This window comes from Phoenix dactylifera, unplaced genomic scaffold (assembly GCF_009389715.1).
Source record: "Phoenix dactylifera cultivar Barhee BC4 unplaced genomic scaffold, palm_55x_up_171113_PBpolish2nd_filt_p 000284F, whole genome shotgun sequence".
Lineage (NCBI taxonomy): Eukaryota > Viridiplantae > Streptophyta > Magnoliopsida > Arecales > Arecaceae > Phoenix > Phoenix dactylifera.
In genome coordinates, this window is record NW_024067768.1 from 486,554 (window position 1) to 508,293 (window position 21,740).

Here is a 21,740-nt window from a genome sequence, read left to right on the forward strand (position 1 = left end):
TTTGCTCCATTCTCTTCGTTTTCTAGTGTTTCCTCTCTTTCCATTTTGTTGGATAGAATAAGCTTCTGCCCTTGGTGCCCTAGCTGGCCAATAGAACCATACATCAAGATTGAAATTAAGTCCACACATTAATCAACATGAAAATAGCCATCCTATGCAGTGCTCCTCTATTTCAATAGGTTCAAGGCAAAGGGATGGCATGATGATCATCACTTCAAACAACATGGCCTACCTGGTTTCATTTCTTCCTTTCGAACAACATTGCACTGAAGAGGAATTCAAGGCTCGGACTCGATTTGTAGAGCCAAAATGCAGATCATGCCCTATTGGAGTGTGGATCGAAGACCAACTCCGAGCCTGACCAGCCAGACTCGCCACCTATAGTCGATTTGCCATTAAAGAAGCAATCAAATAAGCTTTATGTTTTTGTTATCAGCAATTATATTTGGTACAAGCCAATCAAATTCAGTCTTGAGTAATGCTACTCTAGCCCAATTTGTGGTGCCAAATAAAAACTCTATGCCTTGCAGCATAAGGCAGTTGGTTAACTCATAAGTTTGGTATAATACAAAATAGATAAAGAAATGGAAATTGAGCTGGAAAAAAAAGAATAGGCTCTACTTCTTCATTGTAGTATACAAGGATTCTATATATAGATGCCGATGATCCTTCTAGTGACTATCTTTCCTAGCTGTTAGCAACAAACTAGCAACAGAAAAAATAAACTTCTGGTAGCAACAGACAAAACAAACTTCTAATATAACGAACTTTGCCAGCTACGTAAGGTGGTACATGTGCAAGGGTGAAGCATGTGAGTTTGTAATTTTCCAATATCCCCCCTCAAGTTGGAGCATGAATACTAAGAATGCCTATCTTGCTGAGGAGTGGATCAAGCTGTGCAGCTCCAAGGGGTTTAGTGAGTACGTCTGCCAATTGGTCATTGGTGGAGACATGAAGAGTCTTGATGAGGCCAATAGTGAGTCGTCCTCAGATGAAGTGGCAGTCAACCTTGATATGTTTGGTACATTCATGATATACAGGATTAGCTATGTGTATCGCAGCCAAACTATCACAAAATAACAGTGCAGACTGCTAATGGGGAATGACAAGCTCCTTGAGTAATTGAAGGAGCCAGACAATTTCTGCGGAAGTAGTGGCCATTGCATGGTACTCGGCCTCTGCTGAAGACCGAGAGACAGTGTGTTGCTTCTTGGATTTTCAAGAAATTAGAGATTCACCAAGGAATATGCTTGTGCCAGTAACTGAGCGACGAGTATCGGGACATCTAGCCCAGTAGAATCTGAAAAAGCTTTCAGATGTAGAGGAGACTTGCTGGAAAAAAATAAGCCTTATGTGAGGGCCTTCTTGATATAGTGTAGCACCCGAGTAACTGCATCTAAATGAGGCTTGCAAGGTTTGTCCATAATCTGGCTAAGAGTTTGAGCTACATAAGTTAAGTCTAGTCGTGTAGTTGTGAGATATAGCAAACGCCCAATAAGCCTTCTATAATGAGCGACATCCTGAATTTCTTCTCCAACATCTTTAGAAAGTTTTAGCTTTGGATCAAGAGGGCATGCAACAAGTTTGGCAGCAAGTAAACTTGTCTCTTCAAGAAGCTCTAAGGCATATTTCCGCTGGCAGATGGTGATCCCTTGTGCAGATCGAGCCACTTCAAGGCCTAAAAAATATTTTAGAGGCCCTAAGTCTTTGAGCTTGAACTGCCTGTGAAGGAATGCAACAAATTCATCTACTTGTGCTGCATTGTTGGTGAAAAGAACTATATCATTGACATAAATCAAAAGCCCGACAAAGAAAGCACCACTATCGTGAATGAACATAAAACTGTCAGCTACAGATTGTAAAAAACCATGAGGCAACAATGTTGAGGAAAACTTGGAGAACTATTGTGAGATACGGGCTGAAGCCGGCAGCCCCAGCCGACTTCAGCCCGACTCTTCTTTTGGGAAGAGCCGGAACAGAGGATCGCGATGGCGATCCTCTCCGGCTCCTCCGGGGACAAACGGGGCAAGGGCGCCGCGGGATACCCGCGGCACCCCCCCCTCCGGTAAATCCGCGGCCAACCGCGGCCGCGGATCTCGCTCGACCGCCGCGATTTTCGCGGCGGAGGGCCGTTACGATGGGACGATAAAACCCCATCTTACCTTCCCCTAGGGCCACCTCCGAGCTTCTTCCTCCTCCCTCTCCTCCTTCTCCTCCCTCTTCTTTCTTTGTTCTTGCCTCCCGAGTGACCGGTGTCCTCTTTCCGACCAAGCGCCGTCCGAATCCCCTTCGCAAGCCTTCCCCTGTTCTGAGATCCGTCCCCTCGGTTCCGAGCACCGCCGCCGCTGCTAGCTGCCGGGCCGAGCCGAGATCCTCCTTCTGCCGCCTCTGCCACCACCGGTAAGCCTCTTTTGCCCTTTATTCAGCATGCTTTCCTCCCTTGCTTTGGCCCCAAACCGAGATCTTCTCGGTTGCTTCTTCACGCCGGGAGCCGCAGCGGCCGCTGGCCACCACTGTGATCGGCTGGCCGTCGATCGGGCGACGGCCCCCAGCCGCCTAGGCCGGCCGACCACCCCGCCGATTTCCCCCTTCCTCTCTCGGTTTCCAACTCCCCTGTCCATGGGGAGGGGGTTTTGGGGAAGATGAGGGCCCTTACGGGCCGAACGGGGCCAAGCATGGGCCCTGTTCATCGTGGGCCCGACTTGGGACTGGTTCACTTTGGGCCCAATTGGGCCCGGTTAAAAAAAAAAAAAAGGGAGAGAACCCGAAACCCGAAATCCGAAAATCCGAAACCCGACCCGAAACTCGGAACCCGGAACCCAACACCTGAAACCCGAACCCATTTGGCCAATAAATGGAATTTTGCAGTTAAGCCCTTGGCAGTATATTATTTCACAAAAGAGCCTTCTGCAATTTATGTTTGTTCCCTATAAGAAAGATTATTAAATAAGGGTCCCCAAATATATTTGATTGGTCCCTCCACTAAAGTTTTATTATAGAACAGTACCCTGTAATTAAGTATTAGTCCCTACAATAAATTTTATTGTATAAATGAACTAATTAAAAGCCAACCTTGGGCCCTATTCAGCTGGGTCTATGTGGGCCCATTGGGTCGTGTCCGATATGGGCCCTATCGGGCCATGCCCATTATGGGCCAACTCTAGGCCTTGTTGGGCCGTGTCCAATAGAATTATTTTTGGATTTTGCTTAGTTCTGAAATTAACAAGGAATTAATTAAATTTAAACAGGTAAACCTGATTCGCCTATCTGAAGTAGGGATTAAGCGAGAAGAGGTAAGTAACTTAATGCTTCAAAGTGCATTTTTCTAAAATAATTATTAGTAGATTAAATTCTGAAATATGTTTTGTATTTAGTAAAATGGGTCTGGCATGTTAAATTTCATTTGAAAATTATGCTCTGAAATTCGTAAACTATGACTGAAAAATTTATGAAAACTGTTTTTATATATATGTATTCTCAGCATGGCTATGATCTGTTCTGTTCTGTTCTGGCCCCGCCAATGGGGATTATACGTTGGACCTGTCGACTTGTAATCTGTGAGGAACCGGTTTCGACACCGTACCATCGGTGATTAGAATAGTGATATTTGGACACCGTACCACCGGTGATTAGAATAGTGGTATTTGAACACCGTACCACCGGTGCTTAATAATAGTGGTGTTTGGCACCTTGTGCAACCCATGCCACTGGGTTACGTGGCCGTAGCCTATCATGTTGAGATTCTGGTATCAGATTTTTGAAAAAATGATAATAAGTTTTGAAAACAGTAAAACGATGTTATTTATGATTTAGTCCAGACATTATCCTGTATTTTGATCTGATATGCTCTGACCCCACTTTGGGGTATTTTGTTGCTTACTGGGCTAGTGTAGCTCATTATTTTATTTTCTCTGTTTTTCAGATTCAGAGGCTTGATCGCACGGGATTGGGGAGTGCGTTAGATTTCCGATGATTCCATTAGTTGTTGGCATTTCAGTTAGATTAGTTTGGACATTTGAATTATGTTAGCAAATGTTATTTTGAAATTGTGTAAGACTGCTTTTGAATAAATTTAAATAATTATGTCAGTTTTGAATATCTGTATTTGCTTTGATATGATCCGATGCCTTGCACGCCTGTGCGGCCCGCCGTGCGGGCGTGCGGCGTCTGCCGCGCCTCGGGCTCGGGGCGTGACAGATTTGGTGGTATCAGAGCTCAGGTTTCAGATTCTTAGGGATTGTTTTTGAAATAGTCAGATGGAGCTTAAGTTTTAGGATCTTTAGAATTCGTCAGAAAGGTTGAGAGATGGGTAGGAACTAGATAAGAGGATAATATTCATTTGTTTTGTTAACTATTATGTATTATTCTGTTTAGATGATTTTATAACATTTACATTTTTACTGAATCAGAATGCCGCCTCGCCGTGTCCGTAGCTTGAATCGGATGGTTAGGGGCTCTCGGGGAAGAGCCCCCACTAACCAAGCGGGCGAGGCATCGCATAGCTCAGGGCCTTAGGGTCAATCAACTCCAGAAGCTGCCGCTGGAAATCAAACTCGGGTGCTCGAACTGATCGAGGAGGTCGTCGGGTTAGTACGCCAACAGAGGCAACAACCTCAGCAACCAGTCCAACAGGATGTTGCTCCTCCTGAGCAAAGAAAGAGTATAGCAGAATTCAAAAGAATGGCTCCTTCAGCTTTTAAGGGCACCACTAGTCCTCAAGAGGCCGAAGCCTGGATAGATGAAATGGAGAAAGCCTTCAGGGCAATGGAGTGCACCGATGAAGAGAAGGTCAGATTTGCCACCTATATGCTTCAGGACCGAGCTCATCATTGGTGGATGTCTGTGGAGCGCACATTGGCACCCGAGCAGGAGGCACTTACCTGGCAGAGATTCCGCACAGCCTTCTACTCCAAGTATTTCCCTTCAAGTCGCCTTAGGGAGCTAGAGAGGGAATTTCTAAATCTGTCTCAAGGAACTATGACCGTGGATGAGTATGAGGCAGAGTTTGACAGGTTAGCTCGGTTTGCTCCCACCCTCGTCATAGATGCAGAGTCCCGGATAAGGAGATTTAAAGAAGGATTGAAGCCTCACTTACGTCGGGGTTTGGCCGCAGTGCACTCAACAAACTATGATGACTTGGTAGATAGGGCCAAGAATATGGAAATTGTCTGGAAGGAAACACAAGATTCAAAAGATAGAATACAAAAGAAGAGGAGCAGAGATGATGATACTCATAGTGGACAGAATTCTAGCAGGACAGCAAAATCTCGTAATAGGTCTGGGCAATCAGAAAAGCAGGGATCTTATGGCGAGACTATCCAACAAGAGAAGCCTAAATGTGAAGCATGTGGAGGCGCCCATAAGACAGAACTCTGTAGACGATTGTCCGGCACTTGTTTCAAATGTGGACAACAGGGTCATAGGATAAAGGAGTGCCCTTATAATCAACAAGTATCACAATCAGATCAGAGGCCCCAAGCTACAGGGACCCAACAAGTACAAGCTTATCCTGCTCCGGTTCAGTCGGCTCAGCCTTCTTCTTCTGAGCAGCGGACAGGGGGGAGACCGCGCACACAGGGTCGTATTTACGCACTGACTCAGCAGGATGCTCAGGCATCCAATACTGTGGTGTCAGGTACACTACCGGTTGCTTATGTTTATGCTTATATACTGTTTGATTCTGTTGCTACGCATTTCTTGTGTCATCGATATTTGTGCAAAAACATGACCTATTTTGTGTGCTATTAGAGTATGATTTGCATGTTAGTACTGTTAGATGTATGCCCTAGAAGCCAATTTGGCTGACACATTATTGATTCTAGGGACATAATTTTGTACTTGACTATTTATTATTGAATAAATAAAAGGCATCTTTTTCATTCATATTGTTTATGTGTCTATGAATCGTCCAAGAAATTAATAAGATGATGATACATATTCTCAAGAGTTGAGAATTTGAGCCATGTATCATTGGTGATTAATTTCTAAATGCTCCTGATCAAAGGATCATCACGAGGACGGTGATCGATCCGATCAGTGCACAGATCACTCTCCTTCTGGATGGACGAGACTTGAGTCCACAGTGTAGGGACACTGAAGTGATAGTGCAGGTGCTTGTTAGAGAACAAGGGTACTGAGCGTGACCAATACAAGAAGTCACTTGGATGTCTATCCACTCGTCAGTGACTTGCTTGATGTTGTAGTAGTGTGACTGGTCCTTTGACCTGCGGTGCTTCGGCTACTCACAGTGAGGTTATTGTAGTTTGACTGCACACATACATGGTCTCTAGCCATATGGGTCCATGCAATGTAGATTGGCTGCAGTAAGTTCACTGTAGGAGTAGGGTATGCACCTATATGGAATCTATCGACCTTGATAGATAAGGAGAGATCCTATGTGATTTATAAGACTGAGTTCGTAAGACCTCGGCCGGGGCAGTATGCACAGTGGAGAAAGAGTTTTTCACTATCGAACTCGAGTCGAATAAATCTTGACATATGACAGACGATGGGGTTTGACGAGTTATCCATGACCTCAGTCCTGTAGGGATCCACGATAGTAGGACTGTATCACATGTTAACTGCACCTAGAGGTTCATCATTCCATTCTGCTGGGTAGCCACTACATGCTGCTAGGTGTCACTGGTGGATGGTGGGACTCATAGGGATTATCTTGATGATCGATAAACTCTAATGAGTTGAGTTGGAATCGTTCCAACCCATTGAAAGGAGTTTTCAATGATATAGTGATAGAGATCACAATATATCTCACTACCAGTCAGAATAGAACCTATGGGGTCACACACACTAGAAGTATTGACCGATCCGATGATTGAAATCGTGATTAGGAATCACAAGAAATCAATTTGATTGATAAGAAGTTGAAGAAGGAAAAAGGAATTAATTAATTGGACTTGAAACAAGAATCCTACTTCGGGTAGGATACCTAGAGTTCTAATTGAATTAGGACTGGGATTCCTACTTGGAATAGGATTCCTCAATCCTAATGAGATTAGGAGTTTTGAATTAAAAAAATTGGATTCCTACTTGGAGTAGGATTCCTAGAAATCCTAATTGGATTAGGACTTCGGATTCAAGTAGAGTCCTAATTGGATTAGGACTAAAATTAAACAAATCCTAATTGGATTAGGATTCCTTAAGTCTAAATTAATTATTAATCTAATGAATCAACATGACTCCTAATTGGATTAGGATTGAAGAGTTCAATTGAGTCATGGTTCATTCAAGTCCTAATTGGATTAGGACTAGTATAGATTGAACCCAATTTGGCCAATCCTAATTAGATTAGGATTAAACCATGAGAGAGGCACCTAATCCTCTTTGGAAGAGGATTAGGTTAACCAAGTAAGAGGGGCATCAGCCCCTCTCATCTTGGATGGTGCGGATTGAAGGAGAGAGAGGGGCCGGCGCACCCCCCCTTTCTTTCTTTGGAAAACCATCTAGGGCTCCTACTTTGGAGGAGCCCTTGATGGCTATAAGAAGCACCATGAGGCCGGCGCCCTAGGTATTGGAGCCCTCTTCCCTTGTGCCGTGGCCACCCTCTTCCTCCCTCTTAGTTGCAGCCGCAAGCAAGAAAGAAGGAACCTCCAAGTGTTGGCGGCCTCCTCCTCTTCCTTTTCTTCATCCTGCGCAAGCAACAGAAAGAAGGCTGTGCAGGGGTTCATCTACTTCCTCTTCTTCATCCTTCTTCTTCCTCTTCTCAAGCACTTTCAAGAGTTGAAAGAAAGAGAAGAGATCAGCCATCAAAGGAGTCTTTGCAAGGGAGCTAGCACCCCGGGAAGACAAGAAAGCTTTGATCGGTTCTCTACTTCGTGTGGATACCCGTAGAGGCCGGACGTTTGAACGGCTTCAAGCGAACCCTCTCCCTAAAACCACGAATTCAGATTCGCGGTGATCATCTACCCGCGCAAGGTGAAGATTTGATCTTCCTATTGTTTTTAAAAGTTTTAATTCTTACCTAATTACGAAAGGTCTCGAAACAACGTTCATGCGATGAACGTCGAACTCGTGCATGCCGATTCCGCTGCCATCTGAAAAATTTTGAAATATCAGCGGCATGGGCGGGTTCCCAACAGTGGTATCAGAGCCTAGGCTTGGTAGATTAAGGTAAGAATTAAATATCTAAAGGCATATTAGATCTGAAAATTAAATGATCATGCATGCTGAAAAATTCTGCATGCAGATTTTTCAGGGGTGCTGATTTTTTACATGCTGATTTTTATGTGATAAAAAGATGATTCTAATTGCATTGTTAATGGGATTACAAAGTTTAGAATCATGATTAGCATGATCAGCGACCTATGTCATGATATAATCAGTTAGTTTTCAGATCTGAAAATTATAATTGTAGCATACGGTGATGATCATAGGATTCAACCCCTTTTGGTATCAAATGTAATGACCTGCGATGTGATCTGCGATGTCATGTAATTTTTCAGATGCTTGCATGCATCTTATTTGATGTTTTGAGAGGCCTGCGTGCCTCCTAAAAGGAGATGTAAATTATTTTTATTTTTATTTTACATCTGGTTGTATTTCTGTGATGTGATGTACATCATCGATCAAGTTGAAGCAAAGGCATGAGATGAAAGGTGATCTAAGCGGTTGATGGCGATGGGATCAAGAGTTGATCAAGGATCGAATCAAGGAAGCTTGGAATCAATTCAAGAGTTGAAGACCACTTGATCGATTGATGTGCATGTGCTTGTAATACGACCTAATTAGAATCCATGATCATCACCTAGTTAAAGTTTAGCTTTAATTATTGCCGCGATTATAACTGCCTGCAATGCGCCGTTTGCATGTGATGTGAATGAGAGTCGGGTAGATAGGTCTACATGTGATGTAGCAAACCCAATTGAGACCTAAATCAAAATCTCCTCAATCAAGTCGAGAGTGAACCGACATGAGCAAGTCATATTAGATTAATTGATCTAATTGGTGTCTAGGAAAGCATGAAAGGTGGTTACTTAATTAGGACCTTACTCTCTGAGTAAGGGGAGCCTCCCACCTGCTTACCTGGCCAATTGTTCGATTACCTCTTATGAAAGGCTCAAGTTGCAAACACTAAGACCTGATTAACCAATATTAAGTCAATAGGTCTTCCACTGTAGTAGAGCTGCTAAGGCCTTTCTGATGTTGACTTGTCTCGGCTGGATACAGTGGTCAAGTTGCATTGGGGGGCTGGACCTCTCTATAGACATGAGATGTTGTAGGGTAAAGGTGGGGTTGGGCACCAATAACTGTTAGGTGAGGACCCAATGACGACTTTATTCCTACGGTTATACGGTGGGTCTGACTTAACTAAGAAATGGGACCAATAACTGTTAGGTGAGGTCTTCATGGCTTAGAGACCAAGTTGCACTGCAACATGCTTGAAAAGCATTGTACAAGAGTTGTACACTCATCCATCTATGTGTCACCAATAACTGTTAGGTGAGGTGGCATGTAAATTGGTGGGACCGCAGTACCACTAGAAACCCTAGTCGTGTGGGATTTCCGTTTTCCCACCAGGGGAGTGTGAGGAATTCGAGAAAATAGTGGGAGTCACATTTGTTCTAAAAGACCTTAGGACAGATTAGGATCAAGTACAAAAGTCTAACTAGAATCTTTACTCTCTGCAGATACAATGTCGGCTTCAAACCCTTTGACCCGTATTCTTGAGACCAACCGACTGACCGGAACCAATTACAAGGACTGGCTTAGAAATCTCAAAATAGTTTTGGACTGTGAGAAGATAGGCTACATACTCGATTCAGATATCCCCACATTACCAGCACGTCCCACTGATGTTCAGCGTGAGATGCATAAAAAGTGGTTGGACGATGACATTAGAGTAAAATGCTATATGATGGCATCTATGTCTAATGAACTCCAATGCCAGCATGAAAATATAAAGACTGCTAGGGACATACTGGCACACCTGCAAGAGTTGTATGGTGAGCAGAGTCGCACAGCTCGTTTTGAAGTGTCCAAGAGGCTTTTCAAAGCGAAGATGCGCGAAGGGCAGTCTGTTCATGATCACGGTCTGACCATGATCGAGGACCTAGAGGAGCTTGAGAAGCTCGGTATGGACATGCACAAGGAATTGCAAGTGGATTTGATCCTACAGTCACTTCCTGATTCATTTGGTCAGTTTATAGTAAACTACCACATGAATAAGATTGAATGCACTAAGACTGAACTAATCAACATGTTGGTAACTGCTGAGGGAGCCTTGAAAGGTTCAAGGGGCAATGTCCTCGCTGCTGAGTTGACTTCTGGTTCCAAGAGAAAGTCTACTTGGAAGAAAAAGAAGCCTGCAAAGAAGCAGAAGAAAGACAAGAAGCCAAAGAAGGAAGTTCAAAAGAAAAAGGCTAACGACAAAGGAAAATGTTTCCACTGCAATGTCGAAGGCCACTGGAAGAGAAACTGTCCTTCATACCTCGAGAGCCTAAAGAACAAGAAAGGTGACACACCTTCAGAAGGTATAGACTTGCTCATAATTGAAACTAATCTAACGGTTTCTTCTACTTCTAGTTGGGTTATAGATTCGGGTTCTAGTGCTCATTTGTGCACTACCATGCAGGGTCTAAAGGAAAGTAGAAGGCTGGCGGAAGGTGCGGTAACCCTTCGGGTTGGCAACGGGGCAAAAGTTGCTGCTGTGGCTGTGGGCACCTACCATCTGCGACTACCGTCTGGATTTAGTTTAGTACTTAGAGACTGCTATTATGTACCTGTTGCTAGCAGAAATTTGATTTCTGTTTCATGTCTAGCACAGGAAGGTCATGTTTTTACATTTGACAAAGACTGCTGTTCTATTTATTTGAGAAATAAAATAGTAGCACGTGGTTTTATGATTGACAGTCTCTATCATTTACATATGGATGTATCTGTAAATGTTACCGAGCAAGATGTGAGTGCCAAAGGATCCAAAAGATCCAGGGATGAGATAAACCAAAGATATTTGTGGCACCTCAGACTTGGCCATATTGGAGAAGATAGAATGAACAAAATGGATAAAGATGGGCTCTTAGGCTCATTGACTTCCGAGTCATATCCATTTTGCGAGTCCTGTCTTCAAGGAAAAATGGCTAGACTGCCCTTTGTAGGACATGGGGAGAGGACCACTGAAATACTTACCCTAGTACATACAGATGTATGTGGCCCATTCGATGTGCTAGCCAGGGGACGTTATTCTTACTTCATTACCTTTACCGATGATTATTCACGGTATGGGTATGTGTATCTTATGAGACACAAGTCTGAATCCTTTGAAAAGTTCAAAGAGTTCAAAAATGAAGTAGAAAAACAAACTGGAAAACCTTTTAAGGCTCTTCGATCAGATCGGGGAGGAGAATACCTTAGTGGGGAATTCCGGGACTATCTCAAAGAAAACGGCATAGTCTCACAATGGACACCTCCGGGTACACCTCAACTCAACGGGGTGTCAGAGAGGAGAAATCAGACCCTATTGGATATGGTCAGGTCCATGATGAGCTTCACTGATTTACCTATGTTCCTTTGGGGAGATGCCTTACTCACAGCGATTTATTTATTGAATAAAGTTCCCTCTAAATCCGTTCCTACCACACCGTATGAGATATGGCATGGTAAGAAACCAAGTCTGGGTCATCTCAAGATTTGGGGATGTCCGGCCCACGTCAAGCGACTACAGGCGGACAAGTTAGAGGCTAGGACCATAAGTGCTCGTTTTATAGGATATCCTAAAGAGTCATTAGGATACAATTTTTACGTCTCAGAGGATCACAATGTGTTTGTGAGCCGTCATGCCATCTTCTTGGAAAATCAGTTTATCCTTGATAGAGGCAGTGGGAGGAAAATTGAGCTTGAAGAGAAAGTCTCTGAAAAGCAACGAGTCATGGATCCTATTGAACCCATTCATACAGAGCCAGTACACAATGTCCCTCAACCACCTCGTAGATCTAGTAGGGTCTCCCATCCTCCCGATAGATACTTAGGTATACTTGAAGAGGATACTGAGGAAATGTTCCTAGTGGGAGATAGGGATCACATACAGGATCCCAAAACCTACAACGAGGCGATATCTGATATCGATTCTGAGAAATGGCTGGAAGCTATGAAGTCAGAGATAGACTCCATGCATTCCAACCAAGTCTGGACCTTAGTAGATCCACCAGAAGGTATTGTACCTATTGGATACAAATGGATCTACAAAAGGAAGATAGGTTCGGATGGAGAGGTAGAGACCTATAAGGCAAGGCTTGTGGCGAAAGGGTATAGTCAGCGCGAAGGCATTGACTATCAGGAGACCTTTTCACCTGTAGCCATGCTAAAATCCATCCGAACATTGCTTGCCATTGCAGCATTTCATGATTATGAAATCTGGCAGATGGATGTGAAAACTGCTTTCCTGAATGGATATCTTGATGAAGATATCTATATGGAACAGCCTTTGGGTTTCACTTCCAGTGATGGAGATCACAAGGTCTGCAAGCTGCAAAGGTCCATCTATGGACTAAAGCAAGCCTCTCGGAGTTGGAACACTCGTTTCGATGATGCAATCAAAACGTTTGATTTCATCAAAAACGAGGAGGAACCATGTGTTTATAAAAAGGTTAGTGGGAGTGCTGTCATTTTTCTCGTACTGTACGTAGATGACATTCTCCTGATTGGGAATGATATTCCCATGCTAACCTCGGTCAAGGTCTGGTTGTCAAAAGAATTCTCCATGAAAGACCTTGGGGAAGCATCCTATATTTTGGGAATAAAAGTCTATAGAGATAGATCTAAAAGGATGCTTGGCCTGTCACAGAAAATGTACATAGAGGAGGTGCTGAAGAGGTTCAGCATGGAAAACTCCAAGAGGGGCCTCTTACCCCTAAGGCATGGAATTCATCTCTCCAAGAAGATGTGCCCCAACACATCTGAGGAGATTCAACGCATGAGCAAGATTCCTTATGCATCGGCAATAGGAAGCCTCATGTATGCCATGCTATGTACACGACCTGATATAGCTCTTGCTGTGAGTGTCACAAGCAGATATCAGTCGAATCCAGGTGAAGAACACTGGACAGCTGTGAAGAATATTCTTAAGTACTTGAGAAGAACTAAAGATTTATTCTTGGTTTTTGGAGGATCATCAGAGTTAAAGGTAGAAGGGTACACAGATTCAGACTTCATGACTGATGTCGATGACAGGAAGTCAACATCTGGATACGTGTTCTTGTGCAATGGTGGTACGGTGAATTGGAAGAGTTCTAAACAACCGATCATTGCTGATTCTACTATGGAAGTCGAATACATCGCCGCCTCTGAAGCTGCTAAGGAAGGCTTCTGGTTCAAGAAATTCATTGCAGAGCTGGATGTGATGACATCAGATGCCATAACACTCTACTGCGATAACAATGGCGCCATAGCCCTTGCTAAGGAGCCAAGGTCTCATCAGAAGTCTAAGCATATAGAGCGGCGCTTTCACCTCATACGCGACTATGTGGAGAAGAAATATGTAGAGGTGCAGAGAGTAGACTCCGCGGATAACGTGGCAGACCCTTTCACTAAGCAGCTGAGTCAGCAAAAGACTGAAGCCCACCTTGAGAAGATGGGCCTAAGATATATGACCAATTGGCTTTAGTGCAAGTGGGAGATTGTTAGATGTATGCCCTAGAAGCCAATTTGGCTGACACATTATTGATTCTAGGGACATAATTTTGTACTTGACTATTTATTATTGAATAAATAAAAGGCATCTTTTTCATTCATATTGTTTATGTGTCTATGAATCGTCCAAGAAATTAATAAGATGATGATACATATTCTCAAGAGTTGAGAATTTGAGCCATGTATCATTGGTGATTAATTTCTAAATGCTCCTGATCAAAGGATCATCACGAGGACGGTGATCGATCCGATCAGTGCACAGATCACTCTCCTTCTGGATGGACGAGACTTGAGTCCACAGTGTAGGGACACTGAAGTGATAGTGCAGGTACTTGTTAGAGAACAAGGGTACTGAGCGTGACCAATACAAGAAGTCACTTGGATGTCTATCCACTCGTCAGTGACTTGCTTGATGTTGTAGTAGTGTGACTGGTCCTTTGACCTGCGGTGCTTCGGCTACTCACAGTGAGGTTATTGTAGTTTGACTGCACACATACATGGTCTCTAGCCATATGGGTCCATGCAGTGTAGATTGGCTGCAGTAAGTTCACTGTAGGAGTAGGGTATGCACCTATATGGAATCTATCGACCTTGATAGATAAGGAGAGATCCTATGTGATTTATAAGACTGAGTTCGTAAGACCTCGACCGGGGCAGTATGCACAGTGGAGAAAGAGTTTTTTCACTATCGAACTCGAGTCGAATAAATCTTGACATATGACAGACGATGGGGTTTGACGAGTTGTCCATGACCTCAGTCCTGTAGGGATCCACGATAGTAGGACTGTATCACATGTTAACTGCACCTAGAGGTTCATCATTCCATTCTGCTGGGTAGCCACTACATGCTGCTAGGTGTCACTGGTGGATGGTGGGACTCATAGGGATTATCTTGATGATCGATAAACTCTAATGAGTTGAGTTGGAATCGTTCCAACCCATTGAAAGGAGTTTTCAATGATATAGTGATAGAGATCACAATATATCTCACTACCAGTCAGAATAGAACCTATGGGGTCACACACACTAGAAGTATTGACCGATCCGATGATTGAAATCGTGATTAGGAATCACAAGAAATCAATTTGATTGATAAGAAGTTGAAGAAGGAAAAAGGAATTAATTAATTGGACTTGAAACAAGAATCCTACTTCGGGTAGGATACCTAGAGTTCTAATTGGATTAGGACTGGGATTCCTACTTGGAATAGGATTCCTCAATCCTAATGAGATTAGGAGTTTTGAATTAAAAAAATTGGATTCCTACTTGGAGTAGGATTCCTAGAAATCCTAATTGGATTAGGACTTCGGATTCAAGTAGAGTCCTAATTGGATTAGGACTAAAATTAAACAAATCCTAATTGGATTAGGATTCCTTAAGTCTAAATTAATTATTAATCTAATGAATCAACATGACTCCTAATTGGATTAGGATTGAAGAGTTCAATTGAGTCATGGTTCATTCAAGTCCTAATTGGATTAGGACTAGTATAGATTGAACCCAATTTGGCCAATCCTAATTAGATTAGGATTAAACCATGAGAGAGGCACCTAATCCTCTTTGGAAGAGGATTAGGTTAACCAAGTAAGAGGGGCATCAGCCCCTCTCATCTTGGATGGTGTGGATTGAAGGAGAGAGAGGGGCCGGCGCACCCCCCCTTTCTTTCTTTGGAAAACCATCTAGGGCTCCTACTTTGGAGGAGCCCTTGATGGCTATAAGAAGCACCATGAGGCCGGCGCCCTAGGTATTGGAGCCCTCTTCCCTTGTGCCGTGGCCACCCTCTTCCTCCCTCTTAGTTGCAGCCGCAAGCAAGAAAGAAGGAACCTCCAAGTGTTGGCGGCCTCCTCCTCTTCCTTTTCTTCATCCTGCGCAAGCAACAGAAAGAAGGCTGTGCAGGGGTTCATCTACTTCCTCTTCTTCATCCTTCTTCTTCCTCTTCTCAAGCACTTTCAAGAGTTGAAAGAAAGAGAAGAGATCAGCCATCAAAGGAGTCTTTGCAAGGGAGCTAGCACCCCGGGAAGACAAGAAAGCTTTGATCGGTTCTCTACTTCGTGTGGATACCCGTAGAGGCCGGACGTTTGAACGGCTTCAAGCGAACCCTCTCCCTAAAACCACGAATTCAGATTCGCGGTGATCATCTACCCGCGCAAGGTGAATATTTGATCTTCCTATTATTTTTAAAAGTTTTAATTCTTACCTAATTACGAAAGGTCTCGAAACAACGTTCATGCGATGAACGTCGAACTCGTGCATGCCGATTCCGCTGCCATCTGAAAAATTTTGAAATATCAGCGGCATGGGCGGGTTCCCAACAAGCACCCCCGTCGGGAATGGGATGACCGGTAATCAGATTTGCAAAATTTGTCCAGCTCAGATGGTAGGTAGAGACTTGCCTGTTGATTTGATAGTTATAGATATGCATGACTTTGGCATAATTCTCGGTATAGACTAGTCAGCGTCACACTTTGCTACCATTAATTGCCATGAAAAGCAAGTAAAATTTCAGACCCCTAAAGACAATGAATTTAACTTCGTAGGTAGTGGTACTTACACTTTTCCTCGAGTTGTCTCTGCTATGCAAATTAAGCAGCCTGTACGGATAATTGATAGAAAGAAACAAGTATTAAGAAGGCGCATAGTTCCCTATATCAAGATCCAGTGGAGCAATCACTCAGAACGTGAGGCTATATGGGAACTAGAGGACGAGATGAAAAAAAAAAATATCCGGACCTTTTTGCAAACTGAGATATGTTAAATTTCGAGGACGAAATTTTTCTAAGGAGGAGAGAATGTGAGATACGGGCTGAAGCCGGCAGCCCCAGCCGACTTCAGCCCGACTCTTCTTTTGGGAAGAGCCGGAACAAAGGATCGCGATGGCGATCCTCTCTGGCTCCTCCGGGGACAAACGGGGCAAGGGCGCCGCGGGATACCCGCGGCACCCCCCCCTCCGGTAAATCCGCGGCCAACCGCGGCCGCGGATCTCGCTCGACCGCCGCGATTTTCGCGGCGGAGGGCCGTTACGATGGGACGATAAAACCCCATCTTACCTTCCCCTAGGGCCACCTCCGAGCTTCTTCCTCCTCCCTCTCCTCCTTCTCCTCCCTCTTCTTTCTTTGTTCTTGCCTCCCGAGTGACCGGTGTCCTCTTTCCGACCAAGCGCCGTCCGAATCCCCTTCGCAAGCCTTCCCCTGTTCTGAGATCCGTCCCCTCGGTTCCGAGCACCGCCGCCGCTGCTAGCTGCCGGGCCGAGCCGAGATCCTCCTTCTGCCGCCTCTGCCACCACCGGTAAGCCTCTTTTGCCCTTTATTCAGCATGCTTTCCTCCCTTGCTTTGGCCCCAAACCGAGATCTTCTCGGTTGCTTCTTCACGCCGGGAGCCGCAGCGGCCGCCGGCCGCCACTGTGATCGGCTGGCCGTCGATCGGGCGACGGCCCCCAGCCGCCTAGGCCGGCCGACCACCCCGCCGATTTCCCCCTTCCTCTCTCGGTTTCCAACTCCCCTGTCCATGGGGAGGGGGTTTTGGGGAAGATGAGGGCCCTTACGGGCCGAACGGGGCCAAGCATGGGCCCTGTTCATCGTGGGCCCGACTTGGGCCTGGTTCACTTTGGGCCCAATTGGGCCCGGTTAAAAAAAAAAAAAAGGGAGAGAACCCGAAACCCGAAATCCGAAAATCCGAAACTCGACCCGAAACTCGGAACCCAACACCTGAAACCCGAACCCGTTTGGCCAATAAATGGAATTTTGCAGTTAAGCCCTTGACAGTATATTATTTCACAAAAGAGCCTTCTGCAATTTATGTTTGTTCCCTATAAGAAAGATTATTAAATAAGGGTCCCCAAATATATTTGATTGGTCCCTCCACTAAAGTTTTATTATAGAACAGTACCCTGTAATTAAGTATTAGTCCCTACAATAAATTTTATTGTATAAATGAACTAATTAAAAGCCAACCTTGGGCCCTATTCAGCTGGGTCTATGTGGGCCCATTGGGTCGTGTCCGATATGGGCCCTATCGGGCCATGCCCATTATGGGCCAACTCTAGGCCTTGTTGGGCCGTGTCCAATAGAATTATTTTTGGATTTTGCTTAGTTCTGAAATTAACAAGGAATTAATTAAATTTAAACAGGTGAACCTGATTCGCCTATCTGAAGTAGGGATTAAGCGAGAAGAGGTAAGTAACTTAATGCTTCAAAGTGCATTTTTCTAAAATAATTATTAGTAGATTAAATTCTGAAATATGTTTTGTATTTAGTAAAATGGGTCTGGCATGTTAAATTTCATTTGAAAATTATGCTCTGAAATCCGTAAACTATGACTGGAAAATTTATGAAAACTGTTTTTATATATATGTATTCTCAGCATGGCTATGATCTGTTCTGTTCTGTTCTGGCCCCGCCAATGGGGATTATACGTTGGACCTGTCGACTTGTAATCTGTGAGGAACCGGTTTCGACACCGTACCATCGGTGATTAGAATAGTGATATTTGGACACCGTACCACCGGTGATTAGAATAGTGGTATTTGAACACCGTACCACCGGTGCTTAATAATAGTGGTGTTTGGCACCTTGTGCAACCCATGCCACTGGGTTACGTGGCCGTAGCCTATCATGTTGAGATTCTGGTATCAGATTTTTGGAAAAATGATAATAAGTTTTGAAAACAGTAAAACGATGTTATTTATGATTTATTCCAGACATTATCCTGTATTTTGATCTGATATGCTCTGACCCCACTTTGGGGTATTTTATTGCTTACTGGGCTAGTGTAGCTCATTATTTTATTTTCTCTGTTTTTCAGATTCAGAGGCTTGATCGCACGGGATTGGGGAGTGCGTTAGATTTCCGATGATTCCATTAGTTGTTGGCATTTCAGTTAGATTAGTTTGGACATTTGAATTATGTTAGCAAATGTTATTTTGAAATTGTGTAAGACTGCTTTTGAATAAATTCAAATAATTATGTCAGTTTTGAATATCTGTATTTGCTTTGATATGATCCGATGCCTTGCACGCTTGTGCGGCCCGCCGTGCGGGCGTGCGGCGTCTGCCGCGCCTCGGGCTCGGGGCGTGACAACTATTGCCTTGATGCCTGTTATAATCCATACAGTGATTTGTGTAGCTTCAAAACCTGTGAAAGATTTGTGGATTGAAAATCTGGTAGAAAGCTCATGTGAACTTCTCCATCCAACTCCCCATGAAGAAAAGCATTGTTCACGTCAAGTTGGTGTAAATGCCAGTTCAAATATGATGCCAAAGCCAATATAGTTCTGATTGTCACCATTTTGACAACTGGAGAGAATGTTTCCAAGTAGTCCAGCCCTTCCATTTGAGTGTAACCTTTAGCTGCAAGGCGGGCCTTAAATCTCTCTATGCTCCCATCTCCATGATGCTTCACTTTATATACCCATTTACAACCAACTGCTGATTTCCTTACTGGTAATTCAGTCAATGACCAAGTCTTGTTCTCTTCGAGAGCTTGAATCTCAAGCCTCATTGCCTCTTGCCACTCGGGTGATTGAGAAGCTTGCTCAAAAGTTTTTGGTTCGAGATATGTAGAGATAGCAAAGGTATGTGCTTTGTGAGATGCAGAGAGCCTATGATATGAGAGAACTGAATGAAGAGGAAATTTTATACCTATAGCCGCAGGAAGATCCTTGGAGGAGGTAGCTAAGTGGTAGTAGTAATCAGCAAGATAGCTAGGCTATCTTCTAACTCTCTCAGATCGCCTAAGGATTGTGGGAGATGCTGGAGGGTCAGGTAACGATGAAAATTTAGATGAAAGAGAATCTGCATCAAGGCTTTCAGTGGAAGTGAAAGTCTGTGTTGAAGTATTTTCTGGAGGAATTGTAGCTGGAGAAGTAGGTACTGATGTATCAACAATTACAGGGGAAGGCATGATATGTGTAGGAGTATGAGATGTATCGGAGATGAAGAATAAATGAGAGTAATCTGAAGCATATGGGAAGATATGCTCATGGAAGACCACATCTCTAGATACAAACACAGAATGATTATGTAGATCATAAAGACGATAATCTTTTGTTCCATAAGGATATCTAATGAATATGCAGGTCCGAGCCCAAGTGTCAAATTTTTTTCTATCATGAGCTAAGGTATAGCAAAGACATCCAAAAATCTGCATGCAATCATAGGTTGGTGGAGATAAGAATAACAGTTCATGCGGTGTTTTGCCATTTAAAACTTTAGAAGGAGTTCTGTTGATGATGTATGTTGCGGTTAAAATATAGTTCCCCCAAAATTTTAAAGGCAGAGAAGCTTGAAACTTAAGAGCTCTAGCCACCGTAAGAAGATGTCTATGTTTTCGTTCAACGACTGAGTTTTGTTGTGGAGTGGTTACACATGTTAACTGGTGGATTATCCCATGGCTTTGAAAAAAGTCTTTCATGATGAATTCGGTTCTATTGTCTGTCCTAATGGCCTTTATTTTGCTATTTGAATTTTGTTTGCCCCAGCATGCTAAAATTGCAAAAGAATTGTTCTGTTTGGGACTTATCGTTCATTAAGTATAACCATGTGCTTCGGTGAAGTCATCAACAATGATAAGAAATAGCAGGAACCATCTCTTGCAGGAATGGGATATGGTCCCCAAACATCACTATGGATTAATTCAAATGGGGATTTAGTACGTATCATGCTGGAAGAAAAAGGTAACCGAGTGTGTTTAGCCAAAGGACATATAGGGCAGACATGTTGTGGAGTGATTGATTATAATCCTATTTGATTTTGATGAGCTCAAAGCATTTGAGTATATCTTATGTTGTACTAATGAATTCAATCTAGTGTTTCAGTCAAATACTTATAAATTTATGGTTAAGTGTCTCTAGATTTGGTTCAATACATTTTGGATAAGTAAAGAACTCAATTTGAACCAAAGTCTGAGACTCGAGTCGACTCCGAAAGATTACGAGTCGACTCCAAGCATATCAGAAGCACTGGCACAAGCTCGAGTCGACTCCTGTACATTACGAGTCGACTCTGACTGAGAACAGACAGACGGACAGAAAGATCCATCTCAGAACCTGTCAACGAGTGGACTCCTTAAGAGCGCGAGTCGACTCCGATGCTTGCCGAGTCGACTCCAGGGTAGTACGAGTCGACTCCAGGAAGTTACATACAGAAAGACAGAGAAGTTATTTTGGACCCTGAGAGCCGAGTCGACTCCCGAGGAACTCGAGTCGACTCCGATGGTTGGCAGGTCGACTCCAAAGGAAGCGAGAATCGACTCTCAGTGTGATACAAGGCAAAAGTCAGAGAGCAAATTTCGGATACTGAGAGCCGAGTCGACTCCCGCAAAGTTCGAGTCGACTCCAAGACAGCGCGACCCCAAAAGACAGAAGACGGTATTTTCGTCTCTGAGAGGCGAGTCGACTTCAAGACAGTTTGAGTCGACTCCAAGGCAGCGCAACCCCAAAAAGATAGAAGACTGTTTTTCGGATACTGAGAGCCGAGTCGACTCCGAAACAGTTCGAGTCGACTCCAAGACGGCACGAGTCAAAAGACAGAAGATCGGGAGTTCGGACTCTGAGCGCCGAGTCGACTCCCAGAATTTCTGAGTCGACTCGAGTGAGGAAACTTGAAAAATGCATCCCTGGATTCCTTACGTCGAGTCGTCTCCAAAAGTGCCAGGTCAGCTCCAGACTTTGGGGAGTCAACTCCGGGTTAAGTCGAGTCGACTCCCAGTCGAGACAGCACTTTAATTCAAATCTGGAACAGTTGCCGAGCCGTCTCCAGAAAAGCACGAGTCGACTCCAGATCGCGTGAGTCGACTCCGATCCCAACAGAAACATTGTCAGGATGTGCAGAATGTGCAGAACGGCTAGGAGATTGTGTCTAACGGCTAGTTTCCGTGGGGAATGGCTTAAATAGCCACAGAGAACTATAGCAAGGTAGAGAAGTGACATTCCATTCAAAGAAAACAAAAAATCTTCACCTACCAAAGGATTTCAAAGGAAAAGAAGGAAGAGGGGCATTAAACTCCATCCAACCAACTCTTCCCAGCATTAAAGAAGTCTCCTTTAGTCATCAAGTCTTCGAGACACTCAAGAGGAGACCCCGAGTTCGAGAAGCCCTCCTCTAC

At 43.9% G+C, this 21,740-nt stretch overlaps 2 protein-coding genes across 2 annotated transcripts; one reads left to right on the top strand and one right to left on the bottom strand.

Moving 5' to 3' along the window:
* Positions 1–4,836: 4,836 nt before the first annotated feature.
* Positions 4,837–5,748, top strand: LOC120105444. Its single transcript, XM_039117920.1, has one exon. The coding sequence runs from the start codon at positions 4,837–4,839 to the stop codon at positions 5,746–5,748; it is 912 nt and encodes a 303-aa protein (XP_038973848.1).
* A 12,986-nt stretch (positions 5,749–18,734) lies between these two features.
* LOC108510830 (uncharacterized mitochondrial protein AtMg00820-like) lies at positions 18,735–19,136 on the bottom strand. Its single transcript, XM_017840982.2, has one exon. It carries the CDS (start codon positions 19,134–19,136, stop codon positions 18,735–18,737), a length of 402 nt encoding a protein of 133 aa, XP_017696471.2.
* Positions 19,137–21,740: the final 2,604 nt, after the last annotated feature.

Excerpts from the sequence above, each read along its gene's own strand:
- LOC120105444 (XM_039117920.1), top strand. The coding sequence starts at position 4,837 with ATGTCTGTGGAGCGCACATTGGCACCCGAGCAGGAGGCACTTACCTGG.
- LOC108510830 (XM_017840982.2), bottom strand. The coding sequence starts at position 19,136 with ATGAGGCTTGAGATTCAAGCTCTCGAAGAGAACAAGACTTGGTCATTG.